The sequence below is a fragment of the Podarcis tiliguerta genome (genome assembly GCF_965153285.1).
Source record: "Podarcis tiliguerta genome assembly, chromosome: 4".
Classification (NCBI taxonomy): domain Eukaryota; kingdom Metazoa; phylum Chordata; class Lepidosauria; order Squamata; family Lacertidae; genus Podarcis; species Podarcis tiliguerta.
The window spans coordinates 65308289-65326650 of record NC_139537.1 but is presented as its reverse complement, the minus strand read 5'-3'; the positions used below and the strand labels follow the sequence as shown (position 1 = coordinate 65326650).

At 41.5% G+C, this 18362-nt stretch overlaps 1 protein-coding gene across 5 annotated transcripts in view; it reads right to left on the bottom strand.

Moving 5' to 3' along the window:
* The window catches only part of ARHGAP6 (Rho GTPase activating protein 6), a 180179-nt gene that overhangs the window by 77373 nt on the left and 84444 nt on the right, over positions 1-18362 (bottom strand). Inside the window, exon 1 of one of the 5 annotated variants that reach the window (XM_083437444.1) lies at positions 11533-11657. The exons of the other annotated variants lie outside the window; for them this stretch is intronic. Within the exon in view, the coding sequence (XP_083293570.1) occupies positions 11533-11553 (21 nt within the window). The 5' untranslated portion in view covers positions 11554-11657. Of the gene's footprint in view, positions 1-11532; positions 11658-18362 lie in introns of those variants that run through there. 5 annotated transcript variants of the gene reach the window in all.

The following is an 18362-nucleotide window of genomic DNA, read 5'->3' as shown; positions in this document are numbered from 1 at the left end:
GTAGTGCAAACAGACTGTGTCCCGGGTGAGATGAATCCTGCAGGATGTTGTTTGCTTTCCTAAGACAACGGGAACCGTACAGTTCTTCCAAAGATGGGAGAGGATGACCAATAATCCTTTGGGCTGTGGTTATGACCTTCTGGAGCACCTTCCTCTCCCTAGCTGTACAACTGGAGAACCAAGCACAAATACAGTATGTAAGAATGCTCTCTATGGAGCCTCGGTAGAAGGACACCAGCAGTCTCTCACTCAGATTGTTCTTCTTCAAAAGTCTGAGGAAATAAATTCTCTGCTGGGCCTTCTTCACCAGAGCAGTGGTATTTGCGCTCCAAGTCATGCCCTGATCGATAGTTACTCCCAAAAACCTGAATTCCGCCACCCTCTCCACCCGTTCCCCGTTGATATACAAGGGCTGAATGTCCGCCTTTTTTTTCCTGTAATCCACCACCAATTCCTTGGTCTTAGCCGTATTAAGAGCCAGATTGTTCTCTCCACACCAAACACAGAGCCGCTCCACCTCGTCCCGATAGGCGGACTCATCCCCTCCTGAAATGAGCCCTACCACCGTAGTGTCATCGGCAAACTTGATGATTTTGTTGCTGGAATAGATGGCTGTACAGTCATACGTATAGAGAGCATAGAGCAGGGGACTCAACACACAACCCTGTGGTGAGCCGGTGTTAAGGCTAAGGGCTGTGGACATATGTGACCCTACTCTAACCCTCTGAGAACGTTCTGACAAAAAATCCAAAACCCAGAGACAGGTGGAGTTGGAGAGTCCAATCGCCTCTAGCTTGGACACCAGTCTATGGGGGAGGATAGTGTTAAAAGCAGAGCTAAAATCCACAAACAGCAGCCTCACATAACTCCCCGGCTGCTCCAGATGGGACAGAGCAGCATGGAGAGTGGTGGTGATAGCGTCTTCTGTGGATCTATTTGCCTTGTATGCAAACTGGTGGTTGTCAAAAGTTGATGGAAGACAGGAAATAATGTGACGGCGCACCAGTTTCTCAAAACACTTCATGATGATTGGAGTCAGTGCAACTGGTCTGTAGTCATTCAAACTACTGATTGTGGATTTTTTAGGCAGAGGGACAATAGTTGACGACTTCAGGCAGGGTGGGACAATAGACTGGTGTAAGGACTTATTGAAGATCTTAGTAAAGACCCTCGCCAGCTGATCCGCACAGCCCTTCAACACCTTTCCAGTGATGCCATCAGGTCCAGCCGCCTTCCTCGGATTCGCCATCCTCAATACCTGTCTCACCTCATGCTCCTCTACCGTGAATGAGGGGCCCCCATGGGCTGGTGGCTGTAATACCGGCGTCTCAGGTGGCTCCCTCTCGAAGCGAGCAAAGAAGAGGTTAAGCTCCTCCGCCAGCAAAGGGTCACCGTCGACAGCACCAAGGTTAGGTTTGTAGTTGGTAATATGCTGAATCCCCTGCCACATCTGTCTTGTGTTGTTGCTCCTTAAATTATCCTCAATCCTCAGCCTATAATCCAATTTTGCCCGTCGAATCCCCCTCTTCAAGTTTGCTCTTGCCACACTGTAAAGCTGCACCTCGCCCGACCTAAAAGCCCTGTTCCTTTCCCGCAACAGGCACTGGACCTCTCTATTCATCCAGGGTTTCTGATTGGGGTAAAACCGGATGGATTTATTTACTGTGACAGTGTCTGTGCAGTGATTGATATAGCACAGAACTGCCGCCGTGTGTTCCTCCAGGTCTGTATGATCGAAAATATCCCAATTGGTTCTCTCAAAACAGTCCTGCAGCTGGTGAATAGCACCTTCAGGCCAGATTTTAACAGATTTTAATATTGTGGGAGCCCGTTTCCTAAGTGGGATATATGCTGGTACCAGGAACAGAGACATATGGTCGGACTGGCCCAAGTGTGGCAGCTGTACAGCCCTATAGCCGTGATTTACATTCGAATAAACTTTATCCAGTGTCTTGTCCCCTCTTGTGGGACATTTCACATGCTGATAGAGCGTTGGGAGCACTGTTTTAAGTTCAACATGGTTGAAGTCTCCCGCAATGATGTGCACAGCTTCAGGATACTTGTCTTGCTGGCTGCTGATAAGGCTCTGCAGGCATCCCGAAGCCAGGTTGGCATTGGCATCTGGTGGCACGTACACACCAGTTAACATAACAGCTGTGAACTCCCTAGGGAGATAGGCTGGTCTACATTTAACAGTCACATATTCCAAATCCGGTGAACAGTGACTGCCCACAGTCTTCGAATTATTGGACCAGCATTTGTTCACATATACACACAGCCCCCCTCCTTTGGTTTTTCCGAAGTCCATGCCTCGGTCTTGACGATGTACCGCACAGCCTTCCAACTGAATAGCTGTGTCTGGTATGGACGGTTGAAGCCATGTCTCAATGACAAATAAAACGCAGCAATCTTTTACAAGGCTGTTCTTTGCTGCCTGCAGCCTCAATTCATCCATCTTGTTGGCAAGAGATCTCACATTAGCAAGAAATATGCTAGGGAGCGGTGGTTTAGATGGACTCCTCTGCAATCTTACCAGGACGCCAGCCCGACAACCCCGCCTTTGCCTCCTGTCTCTACGCCGCCTTCGCCTCCTCCCTGGAGGCATAGTAATCCATGGAGAGCCCGGTGGCCTGGCTACTCCCACAGGAACGTTATCTGGGCGAAAATAATCAGCTCTTACAGCTTGTTCACACTGTAACCCGACCTTCAGAAGTTCCTGCCTGCTGTAAATCTTTCTTGCCCGGCCAGACATACTCAGACCAAGTAAAAATAATAAAAACAAAACAAAACGCTAAGGGAGAGCACTAAGCCGCAGCGTCTATGCGCGCCGCCATCATTTATATACTGTATTTTTTGCTCTATAAGACTCACTTTTTCCCTCCTAAAAAGTAAGGGGAAATGTGTGTGCGTCTTATGGAGCAAATGCAGGCTGCGCAGCTATCCCAGAAACCAGAACAGCAACAGGGATTGCTGCTTGTGATCCCTCTTGTTGTTCTGGCATCTGAGATTCAGAATATTTTTTTCTTGTTTTCCTCCTCCAAAAACTAGGTGCGTCTTATGGTCTGGTGCGTCCTATAGAGCGAAAAATACGGTAATTATACACAGTGTTTTAAAAAATGTTTAGGGGTACTCACATTTTCCTACTCATATTGAAATACTGCCCCTCAATGAGGCCAAACTTAGACTCACATAATGTTTAGGGGTATGTGTCCCCCTGCATCCCCCCAGAAAAAAAGCACTGATTATACATGGCATGGAAAAAGTTGGATAGAGGACAGTTTTCTCTCCCTTTCTAATAATGCTAGAACTCATGGACATTCCATGAAGCTGAATGTTGGAAGATTAAGGACAGGTAAAAAGTACTTAATGCAGAACACAGTTAAAATATAGAACTCAAAACCCGCAGGAGGCTGTGGTGGCAACCAACCTGAATGGCTTTGAAAGACTGGACAAATAACATGGAGGACAAAGGCTATCAATGGCTGTCAGTCTCTAAATACAAGTTGCTGGTAGGTTGTGTTGTGTTCTTGTCTACCTTGCAGGCTTCCCACAGACACCTGGTCAGCCCCTGTAATGCTAGACTGGATAGATCATTAGCCTGATCGAACACGTTTGTCTTATGAACTAGTTTTATCTATAAAAAGGTACACATTTTGGGGGGAAATGCAGATGCTTCAGCAAAACCACAAACCAGAGTTGTTAAAAATACAGGATCACATTAGGGAAACCACACTACCACAAGTGCTGGAGTTTTACAACTCAATGAAACCTTAAAATAATAATTTCCCATTCATTTGCAGTTACCACTAATTAACTAGAACTGTTTAAGTACCCAAAAACTTTGACTGATCACACAACCACTAATGATTCCAGAATGAGTAAATGAAACAAAAATATTGTGTCTGAATGCGTGTGTTTTTTAAAGGCTACAACTGATTTCTCTCTCTCAATTGTGGAAAACTAAATTATGTCTTGAAAATGAAGGAGTGAGAAGGAGTGAGAATTATAGCTTATGTCAGGGATGGAAAACTGTTAACTGGCATGCCAGGTCCAATACCCAAGTACTTTTAAAGTATTTTTCTACTCCCCCCCCCCAAAAAATAATCCACTGATTTTATCTGCAAGGGCATCTGCAACAGCGAAAATATTAATAAAAAAATAACTACATGTTAGTAGCATTGGGGATGTTTTGGCATAGCCATGGCAGCATAGTTAGAAGTATTTCTCTAATTCCTCAGGAAACAGGAAAAAACATTCATTTCTATTTCCTGAAATCTTGTGTACAGTGGTACCTCGGGTTACAGACGCTTCAGGTTACAGACTCCGCTAACCCAGAAAAAGTACATCAGATTAAGAACTTTGCTTCAGGATGAGAAAAGAAATCGTGCTCCAGTGGCATGGCAGCAGCAGGAGGTCCCATTAGCTAAAGTGGTGCTTCAGGTTAAGAACAGTTTCAGGTTAAGAATGGACCTCTGGAACAAATTAAGTACTTAATCCGAGGTACCACTGTACTCTTATAACACTGCCCACTTCTTTTTATTTTACATAAAAAGCATTCCTGCCCACACAAGAAAAAGGAGGGCTGTATAGACATGGTTGCTCTCTCTCTTTATCTGACTGGCAAACCTCAGGAACTGAGGTAAAGACAGGATACTGTTGAACACCACCCACAATCTTCACAGCAGTATGAGATTCTAGGTAGTTCCAGGCTCTTACCCAGGGTCAGTGTTTCCTTCTGGACAATGAGACACAGTATGCATATTTACTTATTGACACATATATACAACTTGAGCCAATAATGTTGGGGCTCCCAGCATCACACTTCAAAAGGGTTCTGCTTCTCCCATTGTAGTAGTCTCTGATTTAAACTGTCAGCCCGTATTGTGTTCAGGCCCCCCCCCCCAACCTGCTGCGTTTAACAGAGTGACACCTTTTCCCCTCGATCATGCCACAGCCAACCGAAATCCTCAAACTTCCTCCTAACAAAAACTCTGGCTTCTGAATAATGATCTCAGACCTCAAGGTCGGGCTCCACCCATCTGCCAGCTGACAAGAGTCTCTGATTCACTGATAGCCCATCTCCCTGTCTTTGTTCTCTGTTAATCGTATCTCAGGCAATCGTCTGACACGGAAATCTGAGTCCAGCTATTAGAAGCCTGACTTTCAGTTTAACTCACCAAGCATTGATTAAATTATAACACTTACTAAATCCAGGAATTATGGGTGCCTTGCAGCCACAAACTCTAGCAACCAAACTCGTAACAATATTATAAGCACAGATGCACTTGTTCCTAACTCTATGCAAGTTTTCAGGAGGAGTATGCTTGCAAAACTTGACAAAGTCAACAGAGGTGTTCTTTAGGCACAGAAAGCCCCCTTGCCTCAGAAAAGGATGAAGAGTGGGCCATTAATTCTCTCCCCATTCCCTACCACCTTGGTGTTTCAAATTTAAAGGGAGGAAAGAGGGACTTGAATGAAAATGTATGAGCAATGCAGTGTGTTCTGAGTGTGCTTTATATATGTGTGTGTGCTTGGCTGTGTATTAGTATGAGCAGGAGAGGGATGGCCACATAATGTTAAGTTAAGCCCTCCCCTCTTTCGTTTTGTCCACAGTCACAGCTGATGTGCGGCATCTAAACAGTTGGCGAAGAGTGGGATGTGTGGGGAGAGAGTTAGTCACTCTAGGTTTCTGTCCATGTTCTGAGAAACCCCTGAAAGATTAGTAAAAGAGACAAGTTTCTCTGAAAAACATCTTGTAACACCACCACGTACTAATCTTTACTTGCCATGTACAGCAGAGAGAAATGCTGGAATTTCCACACCTTGCCCAGCAGATCCTTTTGAGCATCTTGTCAACATCCTCATCCAACTGACACCATTAAATGGTGTTCTGGAAGCATTCACAGACACTATAATCAAGACTGAATGTAAGATGGTCATAATCTGTTTGATCTCGGTGATCTTGCCATATGACTTCTTCTAACTGGCCACCTGGCACCAGATTGTTACAACACTTGCTGCATGAGCCCTGAAGAACATAGAATCATAAACTGAAGATCTGGAAGGGACTCTGAAGGCCATCTGGTCCAACCCACTACAATTCAGAAATCTGATTGCCTAGTTTATTTATTTTTTTTAAATCAAGTGTCTAAGCAGCTGCTGGCTTGGTAAGAGTGGTAAACCAACTCCACTGTAAACCAACCCATAATTTGGAAGCCTATGTCAAAATGATGAAAAGCTTGATAAACCTTATAAAGCAATGCTCTCTGGGTTGACAGAAACCCCATTACGTTGCAGAACTGCAGTAAGTGAAGGATTTAAAATGACATTGTTATCTGTCAGGTCATTTTATATAGGTGACGTTTTCCTCACCAACAGCTGGCCTAGCAGAAGTGTGTAGCACACAGCTTAACATCAGTAAATCTTTAAAGCAAAGAGGAAAATTTATCTATCAAAGTGCTCCATTTTCCATGGTAAGTTTAGATATAACATCAAATCTATCAAGGCAAACACGCAAACACAACACACACACACAAAAATATTTTATTGCTTAATTGTTAAAATACACACATCTAAGGAGCCACCATATTACTCAACAATGTTTATCCACCTTTAATGAATCTGTGAATAGGCCTAGTTACAGCAACCCACAACTGCAAAAATGGGAGTAGTGGATTTCATGATTAATACTATGTTTCTCCAATGGTTGTTCCATTAAGCAAGAAATGGGGGTGGAGAAGGAGAAGGCACTTTAGATTAAGAGAAATTTAGTGAACAAAGGATTGCTATACAGTGTGTGCATGACAGTTGTGGAACCTTTTGTCTGCAAGAATCCTTTGAAGATAACCATTTTGTTTCATGATACCTGCAACTGATTGCCTACTAAAAACGCCAACAGCTATGTCCTACACACAGCTGCAGCACTTTGAACAATAAAGTGATGCAACTTGTTCCGTTATAAATTCCTTTGAAATTTCTAAAATACTTGTTTAAAGGGTGTACCCTTCACCACCCGAGTCAAGCACCAAGATACCTCCTAATGATAATCCAAACAAATACTTCTCAAAATTCCTAGGAAAATTTATGGCGAATCTGTTTGCAATGGATGGGCCAATGCTTCTCTGAGCTGCTTTTCCTAAAAAAAGCAGGTTAAAAATCAGCAAACCAAAGGTAGTCGTAACAGAAAAAACTCTTACAACCAAGCTCAATGTTTCAATTTCCCTGAAACAGTAGAAACCTCGCTTGATATTAAGTCTCACAAAAATTACAAGCCACAAAAGATTGCGTGGTTTAGCATTGACATACAGAGTTGAAAGTTACCCGGAAAATTACAACTCTGTATACGCACCTGTTCGTCCACTTAGGTCCGTAGGGGAAGTCCTGTATGGCTCTGTTCTTCTTTTATACTATATCATAATCTTGAAACATACAGTGGTACCTCAGGTTACAAATGCTTCAGGTTACATACGCTTCAGGTTACAGACTCCGCCAACCCAGAAATAGTGCTTCAGATTAAGAACTTTGCTTCAGGATGAGAACATAAATCGTGCGCGGCGGCAGCGGGAGGCCCCATTAGCTAAAGTGGTACCTCAGGTTAAGAACAGTTTCAGGTTAAGAACAGACCTCCGGAACGAATTAAGTACTTAACCCGAGGTACCACTGTACTGAATAATAAGAAACCAAAAACAGTTGTACCTTGGTTCTTGAACAGAATTCATTCCAGGAGTCCGTTTGACTTCCGAAAATGTTTGAAAACCAAGGCGCAGCTTCCAATTGGCTACAGGTGCTTCCTGCACTCAATCGGAAGCAGCACTGGAAGTTAGGCTTCCGAAAATCATTCGAAAACCCGAACACTCGCTTCCAGTTTTCAATTGTCCATAAGCCGAAACGTACAAGTTCCAGGGTATTTGACAACCAAGGTACGACTGTATTTAAAATGTGGTGTGCATAAAGTCGTATAAATAGATGCAAACATCACAGAAGGCTCATCTGTATCCAAACTAACAAAGAACTCACAAAGGCCAGGCTCTACAATACCTACTGTAATCATACAATAGGAAAAGAGGAGGCGAACCCAGTTTAATCTGTCCAAACGCATTTCCAATAGGTTTTTCAGCAACTTAATCTTTTTTCCATTAGGCACCAGAATTAGCTATTTTCCTCTTATCTCAAACACAGCCTTTACAAGATAATTTTAGTTCTAACTGCTGCTTTGAACTCAGACACGAAACATTTGCGAGACCTTATACAGCTTAGTTTAGCTTTTTTTCTTTTTTCCAAGAGAACTATGACCACTCCAGAGAAGCGGAACGTGATAAAATGTCTGTCTGTTACTGGTACTAGCATATGGTTTGTATATACAGAACTCCCCCTTGTGTACATAATTTCTATCTATAGAATTTTCTTAAGAACTGTTTGTACCACAAGGTTTATTTGAAAAAAAGTTTAATTTAGGGAAGGGGGGGGGAGAGACTTGGAATCTACAAGCAATGTGAACTAACTTCCTTCATCACGCTTATTGTAAATTAAGGTTTTTATTTCAGAACAGTATCCCTTCCCTCCCCCACCCCATACGTTTATCTACAAGGTTAATAAATGGCTATAACAATAGCTTCCATGCAACTCTGGCTTGCAAACACACATTAACAAAAGCAAGCAGGATTCCTGAATACAGACAACCCCTATAATAAAAGTAAGCTTTTCAGAGACAAAATAATCCTTCCTGGTAACCTTTGGGTCCTGCCTCGTTTTTGCTGGCATCTTAACCAGCCTGCCTGGGTTCTGAGATTGGTGGAGGGACCCTTTCCAGTCTTGCTAGCAAGTATTGCTCACTGTGTGTAGACCTGCACTAATGCCTTCTTGGGTATCTGTTCCCTTACTGTGGAACTTCCTTCTCTTGGAAGCACAGATGGCTCCGTGATTAATGAGCTTCGATTAGCTATTTAATACACACTTGCTCATCCAGGCTTAGAATTTACTCAGGGGCACAATGGTCTTTGATCTTAACTGTATGTCCTTTACAAAGCAGATCTCACAAGTCTGAAGTCTGAATTGTTTTGGTTGAAGTCTGAAGCCTAAGTCTGCATTGTTTTTGCTCTCAGTCTCATAATAATTTTGTACTGTAGTATTGTTTTGTTGTTTAACTCATGAGGATTTAAAAAGTTTTATTACTTTGTATGATCCGGGGTTTTTTTGTTTGTTTGCTTGATACAGTTTCCAACAAAATGAGTAAACAAACAAAGTGGTGAAAAGCAGTTTATAAATGCAGGAAATAATAAATCTAGGCAGAAAACATTTGTATTAATAGAGCGGATGTGGCAATTGACCAAACAGTAGCCCTTCATCAGATGCACCAATGTGCTGGGGGTGAACATTATACAATCAAGACATGCCTGTACTAGTCATGTGTGGGGCCACACACTAATAATTCAGAATAAGAATTATTCTTATTTCCCAATAATATCCCTCTGGACCTAAAATAAAATACTACACATGTGTTGCTGAGCAAGTTATGAATCATTTTGATCTTTTCTCTTAAATATTTGTACTTGTGTAAAAGCCAAGCACAGCTTTTATGCAGGAAACAGTCTTTTTCATTTGCATTTTTAAGCCAAGCTGCACACATGATTAAGCAATTAGCACCCATATATTTTATCTTCAAATCATTATACCAAATACCAAATAAACTTTGCATGGCATCTTTATGGTACAGGTGATCATCATCAGTGCTCTGTTTACAGGTAAAAGAGGTCAATGCTACTCATAACAAAACTTACAGGAGCCCATTTCAGAAATGAAGTTGAAGCAATAAGCTATTCATATTCTGAAATAAGATCAGGCATGACACTCCATTAATTTTTCCTTTGATTTCTATTATGCTTGAAAATTAACTAGAGAATGCCTGCTATAAAATGAACAGAAATCTTATTTTAAGTTAAGGAGTCTAGAAAAGCCCTTGTTGTTAGCAGTTAGTATTTCCTTCCAAATACTTTAAGACATTGGGTGAACTTGATTTTTTAAATTATTAGGCTGATTAGTTGTAGGATATATTTATTTTTTAAATCACAACATCATGCAAAGCTTCCCATCAACAACAAAAGGTCATTTATGCAGAGGCCTTTGGAGTCTACATCACTTGCTGAAAGTTCAGAGCAACCTCCACTATAAGCTAAAGCTCAAAAACAGAAGATAATACTATTTTCTACTGATTATTCCAACACATGCTGCTTATTTCTGTCAAATTTACACACTTATCTTGAATGCAATAACTATTTGTCTACTCAAGTGTTATTCAACAGGACCATCAAGTCAATTTGTCTACGGACTCATGCCTGTTTTGCAATATGTATGTGGGAGTGTCTGTACTTTTCTGTGTATGAACTGACATCTCAGTCCACTTGAAGCATGTGATAAAAATAAGTTGTTCAGAAAACTTCTTGGAATAAATTAAGGTCAAAGTACCCAGTCAATATATAGTTACCACACACTCCTTTTTAATATGATCTTTCCACTTGTGGAATAATTTGTCCAACTAACTTGCTATGATGCAAAGCTGCACTTTAGCACAGTTAAGCTCAGCCCACAACACTGTGGCATCAGTGTGGTCAGATCAGTGTGGTGTCTTTTTGGGGATTTCTGTTAGAAAGTTTATTTATGCTATCCGCTTAAGGCAGCACTCCTATGCATATGGACTCAAGAGTTCCACTGAAGTCAAAAGCTGCTTATGAGCAGCAGCCTGGGCTACATTGCAGATTCTATTCCGTCTGTGCTGAGCTGGAATGGTGGCAAGAAACTGAGTAAAATAACCGTTCCTGATGAAGCAATATATAAATATGAAAGCTGCTTCCAGAAACAAAGGAACACAGTGTGCCAAACTCCATACGTAATGGGCTAAGTTAAGCAAGTCCAGGATTGGTCATAAACAAGCAATGCCTAACACCAAAATGTGCAACTAATTTCTCCTGAAATCAATACTAGACCTCTTAAATACCTGGCTTTTATTTAAAATGTGTGGCAAGTTCAAAAGCAAAGTGATTTCCATTATTACAGCAGTGACAGAATTCATCTGGTACATTAATCTTAACATTCCTCGCAAGTGACTCAGGGAAGTAGAAGAAAACATTCCCACTATCTGATCAGAGGCACGTCACGTTTCCTACACAGAAATGGCTGACAAAAAGCACTGAATAGTTGCACAACAGTACCATTTTTATTCTTGTGTTGTTAAGACAACCTCCAGCTGTTTAAGAGTTTCAATCTTCTTAAAGAAATACGTGTCCTTTTTTTTTACTCAAATACAAGAACCAGCTTTCAGATAAATAATGTTAAGACCAACATAAAGCTCCTTGATTATTTATGAATATAATCGGGTATAAAAGAAGAGGTGTATATGTTCAAGGACAGAAAATAAAGCGTTTAGACTAAGAATGATATATCTGGGTTTCACATAACGTCTCTCCCCCAGGTACCACTTAGACATGCTTAATGTTAAGAGAAGGAAATACATTAGGTGGGCTCCAATAAATTCCTTACCTCATCTCCACTCCACTCCATTGCAAGCCTTCCAAAAGAAAATGAAAAACTGGCGATGAGGAAACCTGTAGAACATTTTCAATATGGGTGCAATCACACCAAATCCAGAAGCGACCCAGAGTGTCACAAAAAAGGGTATGCTGGCTTTTTCAATGGCGTTTCCAACATAATATTTGATGGATTATTGTATTTTAATATTTTGCTGGAAGCCGCCCAGAGCGGCTGGGGAAACCCAGCCAGATGGGTGGGGTATAAATAAAATAATTAATAATAATAATAATAGTAAAAATAATTCATGATTTCACTGAAATGCGCAGGGCCTTGGAACCTAACCCCTGAGTAAATTGGGGGGGGGGGGCGTTGTCTGTGCAACAAAGAAAAGAACTATTGCCAATTGCCCATCAGTTCAGCTGCCAGGGAGGGGCAGCATGCTCTGGGAACAGCAGACCTTTGTAGCCATGCCAGGAATGAAATCGTGGTATGGCCTCAGCCACGCTGTATGCAGACGCATGCTGTGCTGCTGTCGGGTCACACCAGGGAGGGGCTTTTTACATCCACTGCACCCTTTCCCCAGCCTCTTCTGTTCCACAAACCCAACATTTCTGGTTCTTTCCAGTCAGCAGGGCCTAAGCGCAGTGTGGTCAGTGGCACCTGCAGCCTTCTCAGCATGGGGAAATAGTCACTTTGTCATGCCCTGAGGTGATGAGGACCCAGGGGCTTTAAGCTGCAGTGGCTTTGTCTGCCTGCATGCAGCAGCCTGGTGGAGAGTTGCAGGCTGAAGGCCTGAATGGAGCTGCAGCTGGGATCTAACGTTGTAGGCCCTGAGGTGTGGAGTTCTGTTGCTTTGCATTCTGGTGGGAAGGTTTTGCATGCAATTTCAGCAGAGGCCAGGGAGGCTGGTGGCCACTTCCATCCTATTTGTGGGTCTTGGGCTTGCTGGGATATATTCCTCGGCTATTAGGGCATCATTTCAGGTCCTTTCCCCCTTCTTTTCAGTGTTTCTGTTCCCCCACCACCACTTCTGTTCCACCACCTGCTGGAATATCTTTGGCCCTGTTGTCCTGAGGCTGGCTTGCCTAGCGGTCGAGGCCTTGCTCATTTCACAGAGAGCCCTATCCTTTCTGGGCCTTTGGTTTCTAGCCCAAGATCACTGAGACTTGGGGCTTCACTGGCAGACTAAGACCTTAGATTCCAGTCTTTAGGTTTAATATTGGTGGAAATATTATTTCCAGAGGTTTGCCTAACTATTTTACTTGCTATGCCTTCCCAAAAGGGGGGGGGGGGGCAAATGTTCCAAATGAAACGAAAAGGCCTCAGAAAGCCTCTCTCTAACAAACACTCTTATACAACTCCACCTTGGAAGATTAGGGTCCTATTTTTGGAAGGAACTCAAGGCCCCAGATGCATGCTAATGCCTAATTATGCGGCTACAAGACTTGCCATGGCTAATGCAAGCTAACTGTTCTTTATTGCATTTATGAATCACTTCCTATGAAGCATCTTAAAGTGATGTCACAATACAATAGAAAGTATGCACAAAATAATTGCTTGTATGAAAGCAACTGCATATAAACAATTTCAAATAAATACAGATACTGATTGGGGTAAAAACTTAGTAGGCTTGCTGGAACTCTTCAACAGACAATGAAAAGATTGTTTGTTGATCAAGGGAAGTAATAGTGCCACTGTATTCTGCACTGGTCAGACCTCACCTGGAGTACTGTGTCCAGTTCTGGGCACCACAGTTCAAGAAGGACACTGACAAACTGGAACGTGTCCAGAGGAGGGCAACCAAAATGGTCAAAGGCCTGGAAACGATGCCTTATGAGGAATGGCTAAGGGAGCTGGGCATGTTTAGCCTGGAGAAGAGGAGGTTAAGGGGTGATATGATAGCCATGTTCAAATATATAAAAGGATGTCACATAGAGGAGGGAGAAAGGTTGTTTTCTGCTGCTCCAGAGAAGCGGACACGGAGCAATGGATCCAAACTACAAGAAAGAAGATTCCACCTAAAGATTAGGAAGAACTTCCTGAAAGTAAGAGCTGTTCGACAGTGGAATTTGCTGCCAAGGAGTGTGGTGGAGTCTCCTTTTTTGGAGGTCTTTAAGCAGAGGCTTGACAACCATACGTCAGGAGTGCTCTGATGGTGTTTCCTGCTTGGCAGGGGGTTGGACTCGATGGCCCTTGTGGTCTCTTCCAACTCTGATTCTATGATTCTAAGACAAAAAAGGAGGGTGCCTTCCTGATACGCAACAGGTAGGTGCCACCACACTAAAGCTCTACTTCCAACATGATAAGGGACAGATGCGTGGTAATTAGTTAGCCCTGGTGAGATCAAAGGTCCTCTGCGCCTCTTCTGGACCCCAAGTGCCCCTTGCTGCTCGCTATATGGCGATCAGTAGATTCTCTACCACCATCTATTTCCATCCTATCATCGGGGATAAAGTGTAAGCTGTTTTATTATTTTATCAGAATGGTATTCAGTGTCGCAGGTCAATTAAATAAATGGATAGTGTCGTCTGTCAACATGTTGGCTTAAAACAAGAACAACTGAGAGAATTAAGAATGAGCCGCCCTGATTAAACACCATTCTAATAAAAATTTACTTGTTACACATGGTATTGTAATAAGATTTACTATTGAAATCTTTGGTTTCTTAGTAACAAATCCAGCTTTCTGAAAAACTTCACTGTATGTTTACATAGTACATTCCCTGTACCAAGCACATATATCACTTTCAGTAGATAAAGGTTGCATGAAATGAATACTACTACATTACTATAGGCTAAATCAGAATTTAGACTTGATTAGAAGGGGAAACTGCAATAAATAAAATGTACTGCAAGTACCCATTTGAAATTACTACATTGAAGTGGTCTCTCTCACACTCACACAAAGCATTACACTATCACACCACACCCCAGCCACTGTGCTACTAGAAATGGTGAACGTTTTTCAGTACTGCATATTGTATTAACTTAAAAATACCTGCTGACATCAAGCCAAGTTCGAAAGCCTAGAACCGGACGTGTGAAAGATTTTAAACACTTTGGCTCAGTGCACAGGATGTATCAAGAAGCTTAATTATGGAAACTCTTGATAATAATACAACATAAAACTCGTTTTCAGAAAGTATGAAGCAACCAAGAGCAATTAAAACATGTAAAGATTCTCTCATATTAAGGTCAGTACTTTATTAAACAAAGCGCTTAGTTTTTCATGAAATATTTGGTGAATGTGATTGTGCTACATGTTCTTTTCTTGCACTTTTTAAAAATAAAGCTTCAGCAATCATGTTTTGTGCTTATTATTCCACAGGGAATTGTGTATGCCTTTGAACACCATTGCTCTATTCAATTAAGGAACATAATTTATAATCATATTTTCCCCTTCCTAAGTATTAGCGACAGTACTTAGCAAGCCACTGAACCTTGATGTTTTTTCCACAGTAACCTACAGTGTAAGTGGTGTTATCTTTATTCATATATCTCCCACTCTCCCTCATACCTTATTTTGTGCCCAGTTACGTGACTCATTAAAAAATTCCTAGACAAAATGCATATTTTTTCTTGTGGTATAACGTATTATCCACGAACTAAAGAAGTATACAGGCAATTCCCATTTACCGGTATGTGGTGGTTGCTTTTCGAGGCACTGTGTGTGGCAGCAGGACACGCATACAGTGGTACCTCGATCTACTAACAGTTCTGTTAACGAACGATTTGGGGAATGACCTCCGCAAAACCAGAAGTAGGTTTTCTGGCTAGTGAACGTTGCCCTGGAAGACAAACAGTGGAAGGGCACCACCGGCAGGAGGCCTCATTAGGGAAAGCACGTCTCGGTTTAAGAACGCTTTCGGTGTAAGAACTGTCTTCCAGAATGAATTAAGTTCGTAAACAGAGGTACCACTGTAATCCAGCCCTGCTGAAAATAACCTGTGCATTAGCAGTTGTGCAGGACTCAAATACATGCAAATGGGGAGTTGCTTATAGATATAGTTTCTGGCAGGAATGGGCCTAAGGACACCTTGGTGGGCCAGACAAAAAGAACTTGAGGGCCACATTCAGTCCCTGGGCCAGAGTTTCCCTGACCAATGTTTGCACAGGACATCAATGTTTTGACTCCGTATACAACAGCTTCATAAGTTCATATGCTTGAAGGCTTGGAAGTCAAACCTAGTTAGTGAACTATTTACCAGTGTTGATATATGGCCATTCTTCCAGCAGAACAATATGAAGAACTATTGTCAGGTGGAAGTGTTTTGCTTAAGGCTACATCTCTTAAGTTATATACGTTGCGTAAAAAGGAGAGTTTTGTTTGGAATGCTTCTGTACTGGCTCTAGAAATAGTATGGTAAAAGTAGAGAGTATTTTACATGGCACTTTAATAACCATGTCTACATGTTGTTCCACATACAGTGGTACTTTGGTTCTCAAACATCATGGTACTCAAACGCCTTGGTTCTCAAATGCTGAAAACCTGGAAGCCAAACGTCCGATGCGGCTTTCTGCTCTTGTTTCTGGGGCACCTGCACCAATCGGAAGCTGCGCCTTGGTTTTCAAACATTTCAGAAGTCAAATGGACTTCCACAACAGATTAAGTTTGGCGCTTTTGTTTTTGCTATTTTACGTTTTTGAGGCTTTTTCTGTTAATTTGTTTTTATGACTGTGTGGAAGCCAGTTCAGCTACTGATTGATTGATTGATTGATTGATTTTGTGACTCCAGAAATGGATAAAAGCCCCCCATCCAAACAATGACTATCATCAGCACTGGTAAGAGGGGGAAGTAATTTTAATTTTTATCATCTACACTACTGTCTTATTTATTTTATAGTACAGTACATTGATGATTGCTTTCATTTTATGGATCAATGGTCTTGTTAGATAGTAAAATTCATGTTAAATGGCTGTTTTAGGAGTTGTTTTTTAAAGTCTGCAACGGAGTAATCCGTTTTGTGTTACTTTCTATGGGAAAGCATGCCTTGGTTTTGGAACGCTTTGGTTTTAGAGCGGACTTTCGGAATGGATTAAGTTTGAGAACCAAGGTACCATTGTACCAGCCTTTGCCCAACCTAGTGACAACTGCCATCAGCCATGCCAACTTGGGCTGAAGAGTTTGACCAAAACAGCTGGAGGGTAACATGCTGGCAAAGACTGCCATATACCAATATACAATTACTCATTATTCCTCATAAAGCCAACAAGATACAGAACTCCAAGATTAACATAATATCTCATATTATCTGATCATTTTGAAAGCGCCCAGTATCGACACAAGATGGTTTACCTTGTGTTCAAGTTCAGCCATGACAGTGCATGCCTAAAACATGGTTTTCATCTCTTTGTGCTTTTGTTTTGTTTTGTTTTAAGATACTCATGAATTCATCTCGGGAAATAAACTAGCCAGCCAAACAGAGAGTACATTACTGTCCAGGGATGGAAGAGCAGGATTTGATAAAGATAAGATACAGGATTTGATAAAGAAAATACAGTAAGAAAAATCTGTAGAAGCTCTGTTAGTCCTAGGGGTGGAAGATAGGCAGCAGAAAAAAACCATATTGTTTTTAAGTGTGGCAGAAATTCTGAGTACACTAGAGAGGAGTATTTCTCTAAAAGCAACAGGATGCAGATGGATTGTGGCTAATGTAGTATGAACCCATCTTAAAAACCAGCAGTGCACGCTGGAGCCACACTAAATGGTAATGTGAACATACCCTCACTTGACATTGAACTCAGTGTCAAGCATTTATTGGCCTGAATTGTTGGAATTCATGGAAATATATACTATGGACTTAATTTTATTCTTAACAATGACCACATGTTTTCAGAGTAAATTTGCAAAAATAGGATAGTTCTTGGTATCTTTGTATGGTGATGTGGCTTTTGCTCCAATTTTCAGCTGTTCATTCTTTTCAGTCTTTCAAGCAACATTTCATTCAGTGATTTATAAAGCACCTATAGCCTCAGCAATTAGTTGCACTTCTGATATAGCCTTAAAAGGTATTGTTTACATTTGTGATTCTGTAATGGTTATGTCAAGGTTGTAGGGATAGAATAATCTCTTTCCTCTCACATATCCACCCTTTCGCCCAAAAAACCAAATAATGCAAACAGAACAAAAGCTTTTCCATACTATATTCAATTTGTAAAGGTTGCAATGCAGGCTCCTCCTTTATTAATATGCAAGAAGAAAATATGTTAACTTTATAAAAAGTAGTGAAGGTTTGCTTGCTTTTTACAAGCTTGACATATTCCTTGCGCGTACACACACACACACACACACAAAATTTAAACAAGTCCTTTTAAGGCTACATAGCTTCTGCCAAAAAAAACCCTTCATGAAGTGGCTAAACCAGGATGCTAGTTTCTGCAGCACTCTTCTGTTCGTTAGAAAGGCCAGTTGTGTTCTAAGTGTGCACACAAATGGACATGCTTTCATACATTATTTGCCAAAATAAAGGCGGAAAGTGTGTTTCTAGCTGTTGGGAAGTTTAGAAAAGGTATCTAACAGAGCTCAAAGTGAGGTTTAAAACAGTGTAAAAATCCTGAGATTCAAACAGTTCATCATCCATCTCTCAGAAACACTGACAATATTTTCCTGCCAGCTACTGTCTGCACAGATTAAGTGTGTGTCACGGCAATCTTGAAAGGGGTCAGATGTGCCAAGTATTTCTCTGACCCCACATGCCACTTATAAGAGACAGCATGCTGCAGCAGTTAGAGTAGTAGATGTGGTCCTTGTGCGCAACTTCCTCTCCATCTATCTGCTTCGCTCATATTTTCTAAGATGCGTGCTTATTGCCAAATTACATTTACTGCAAAAAACAATA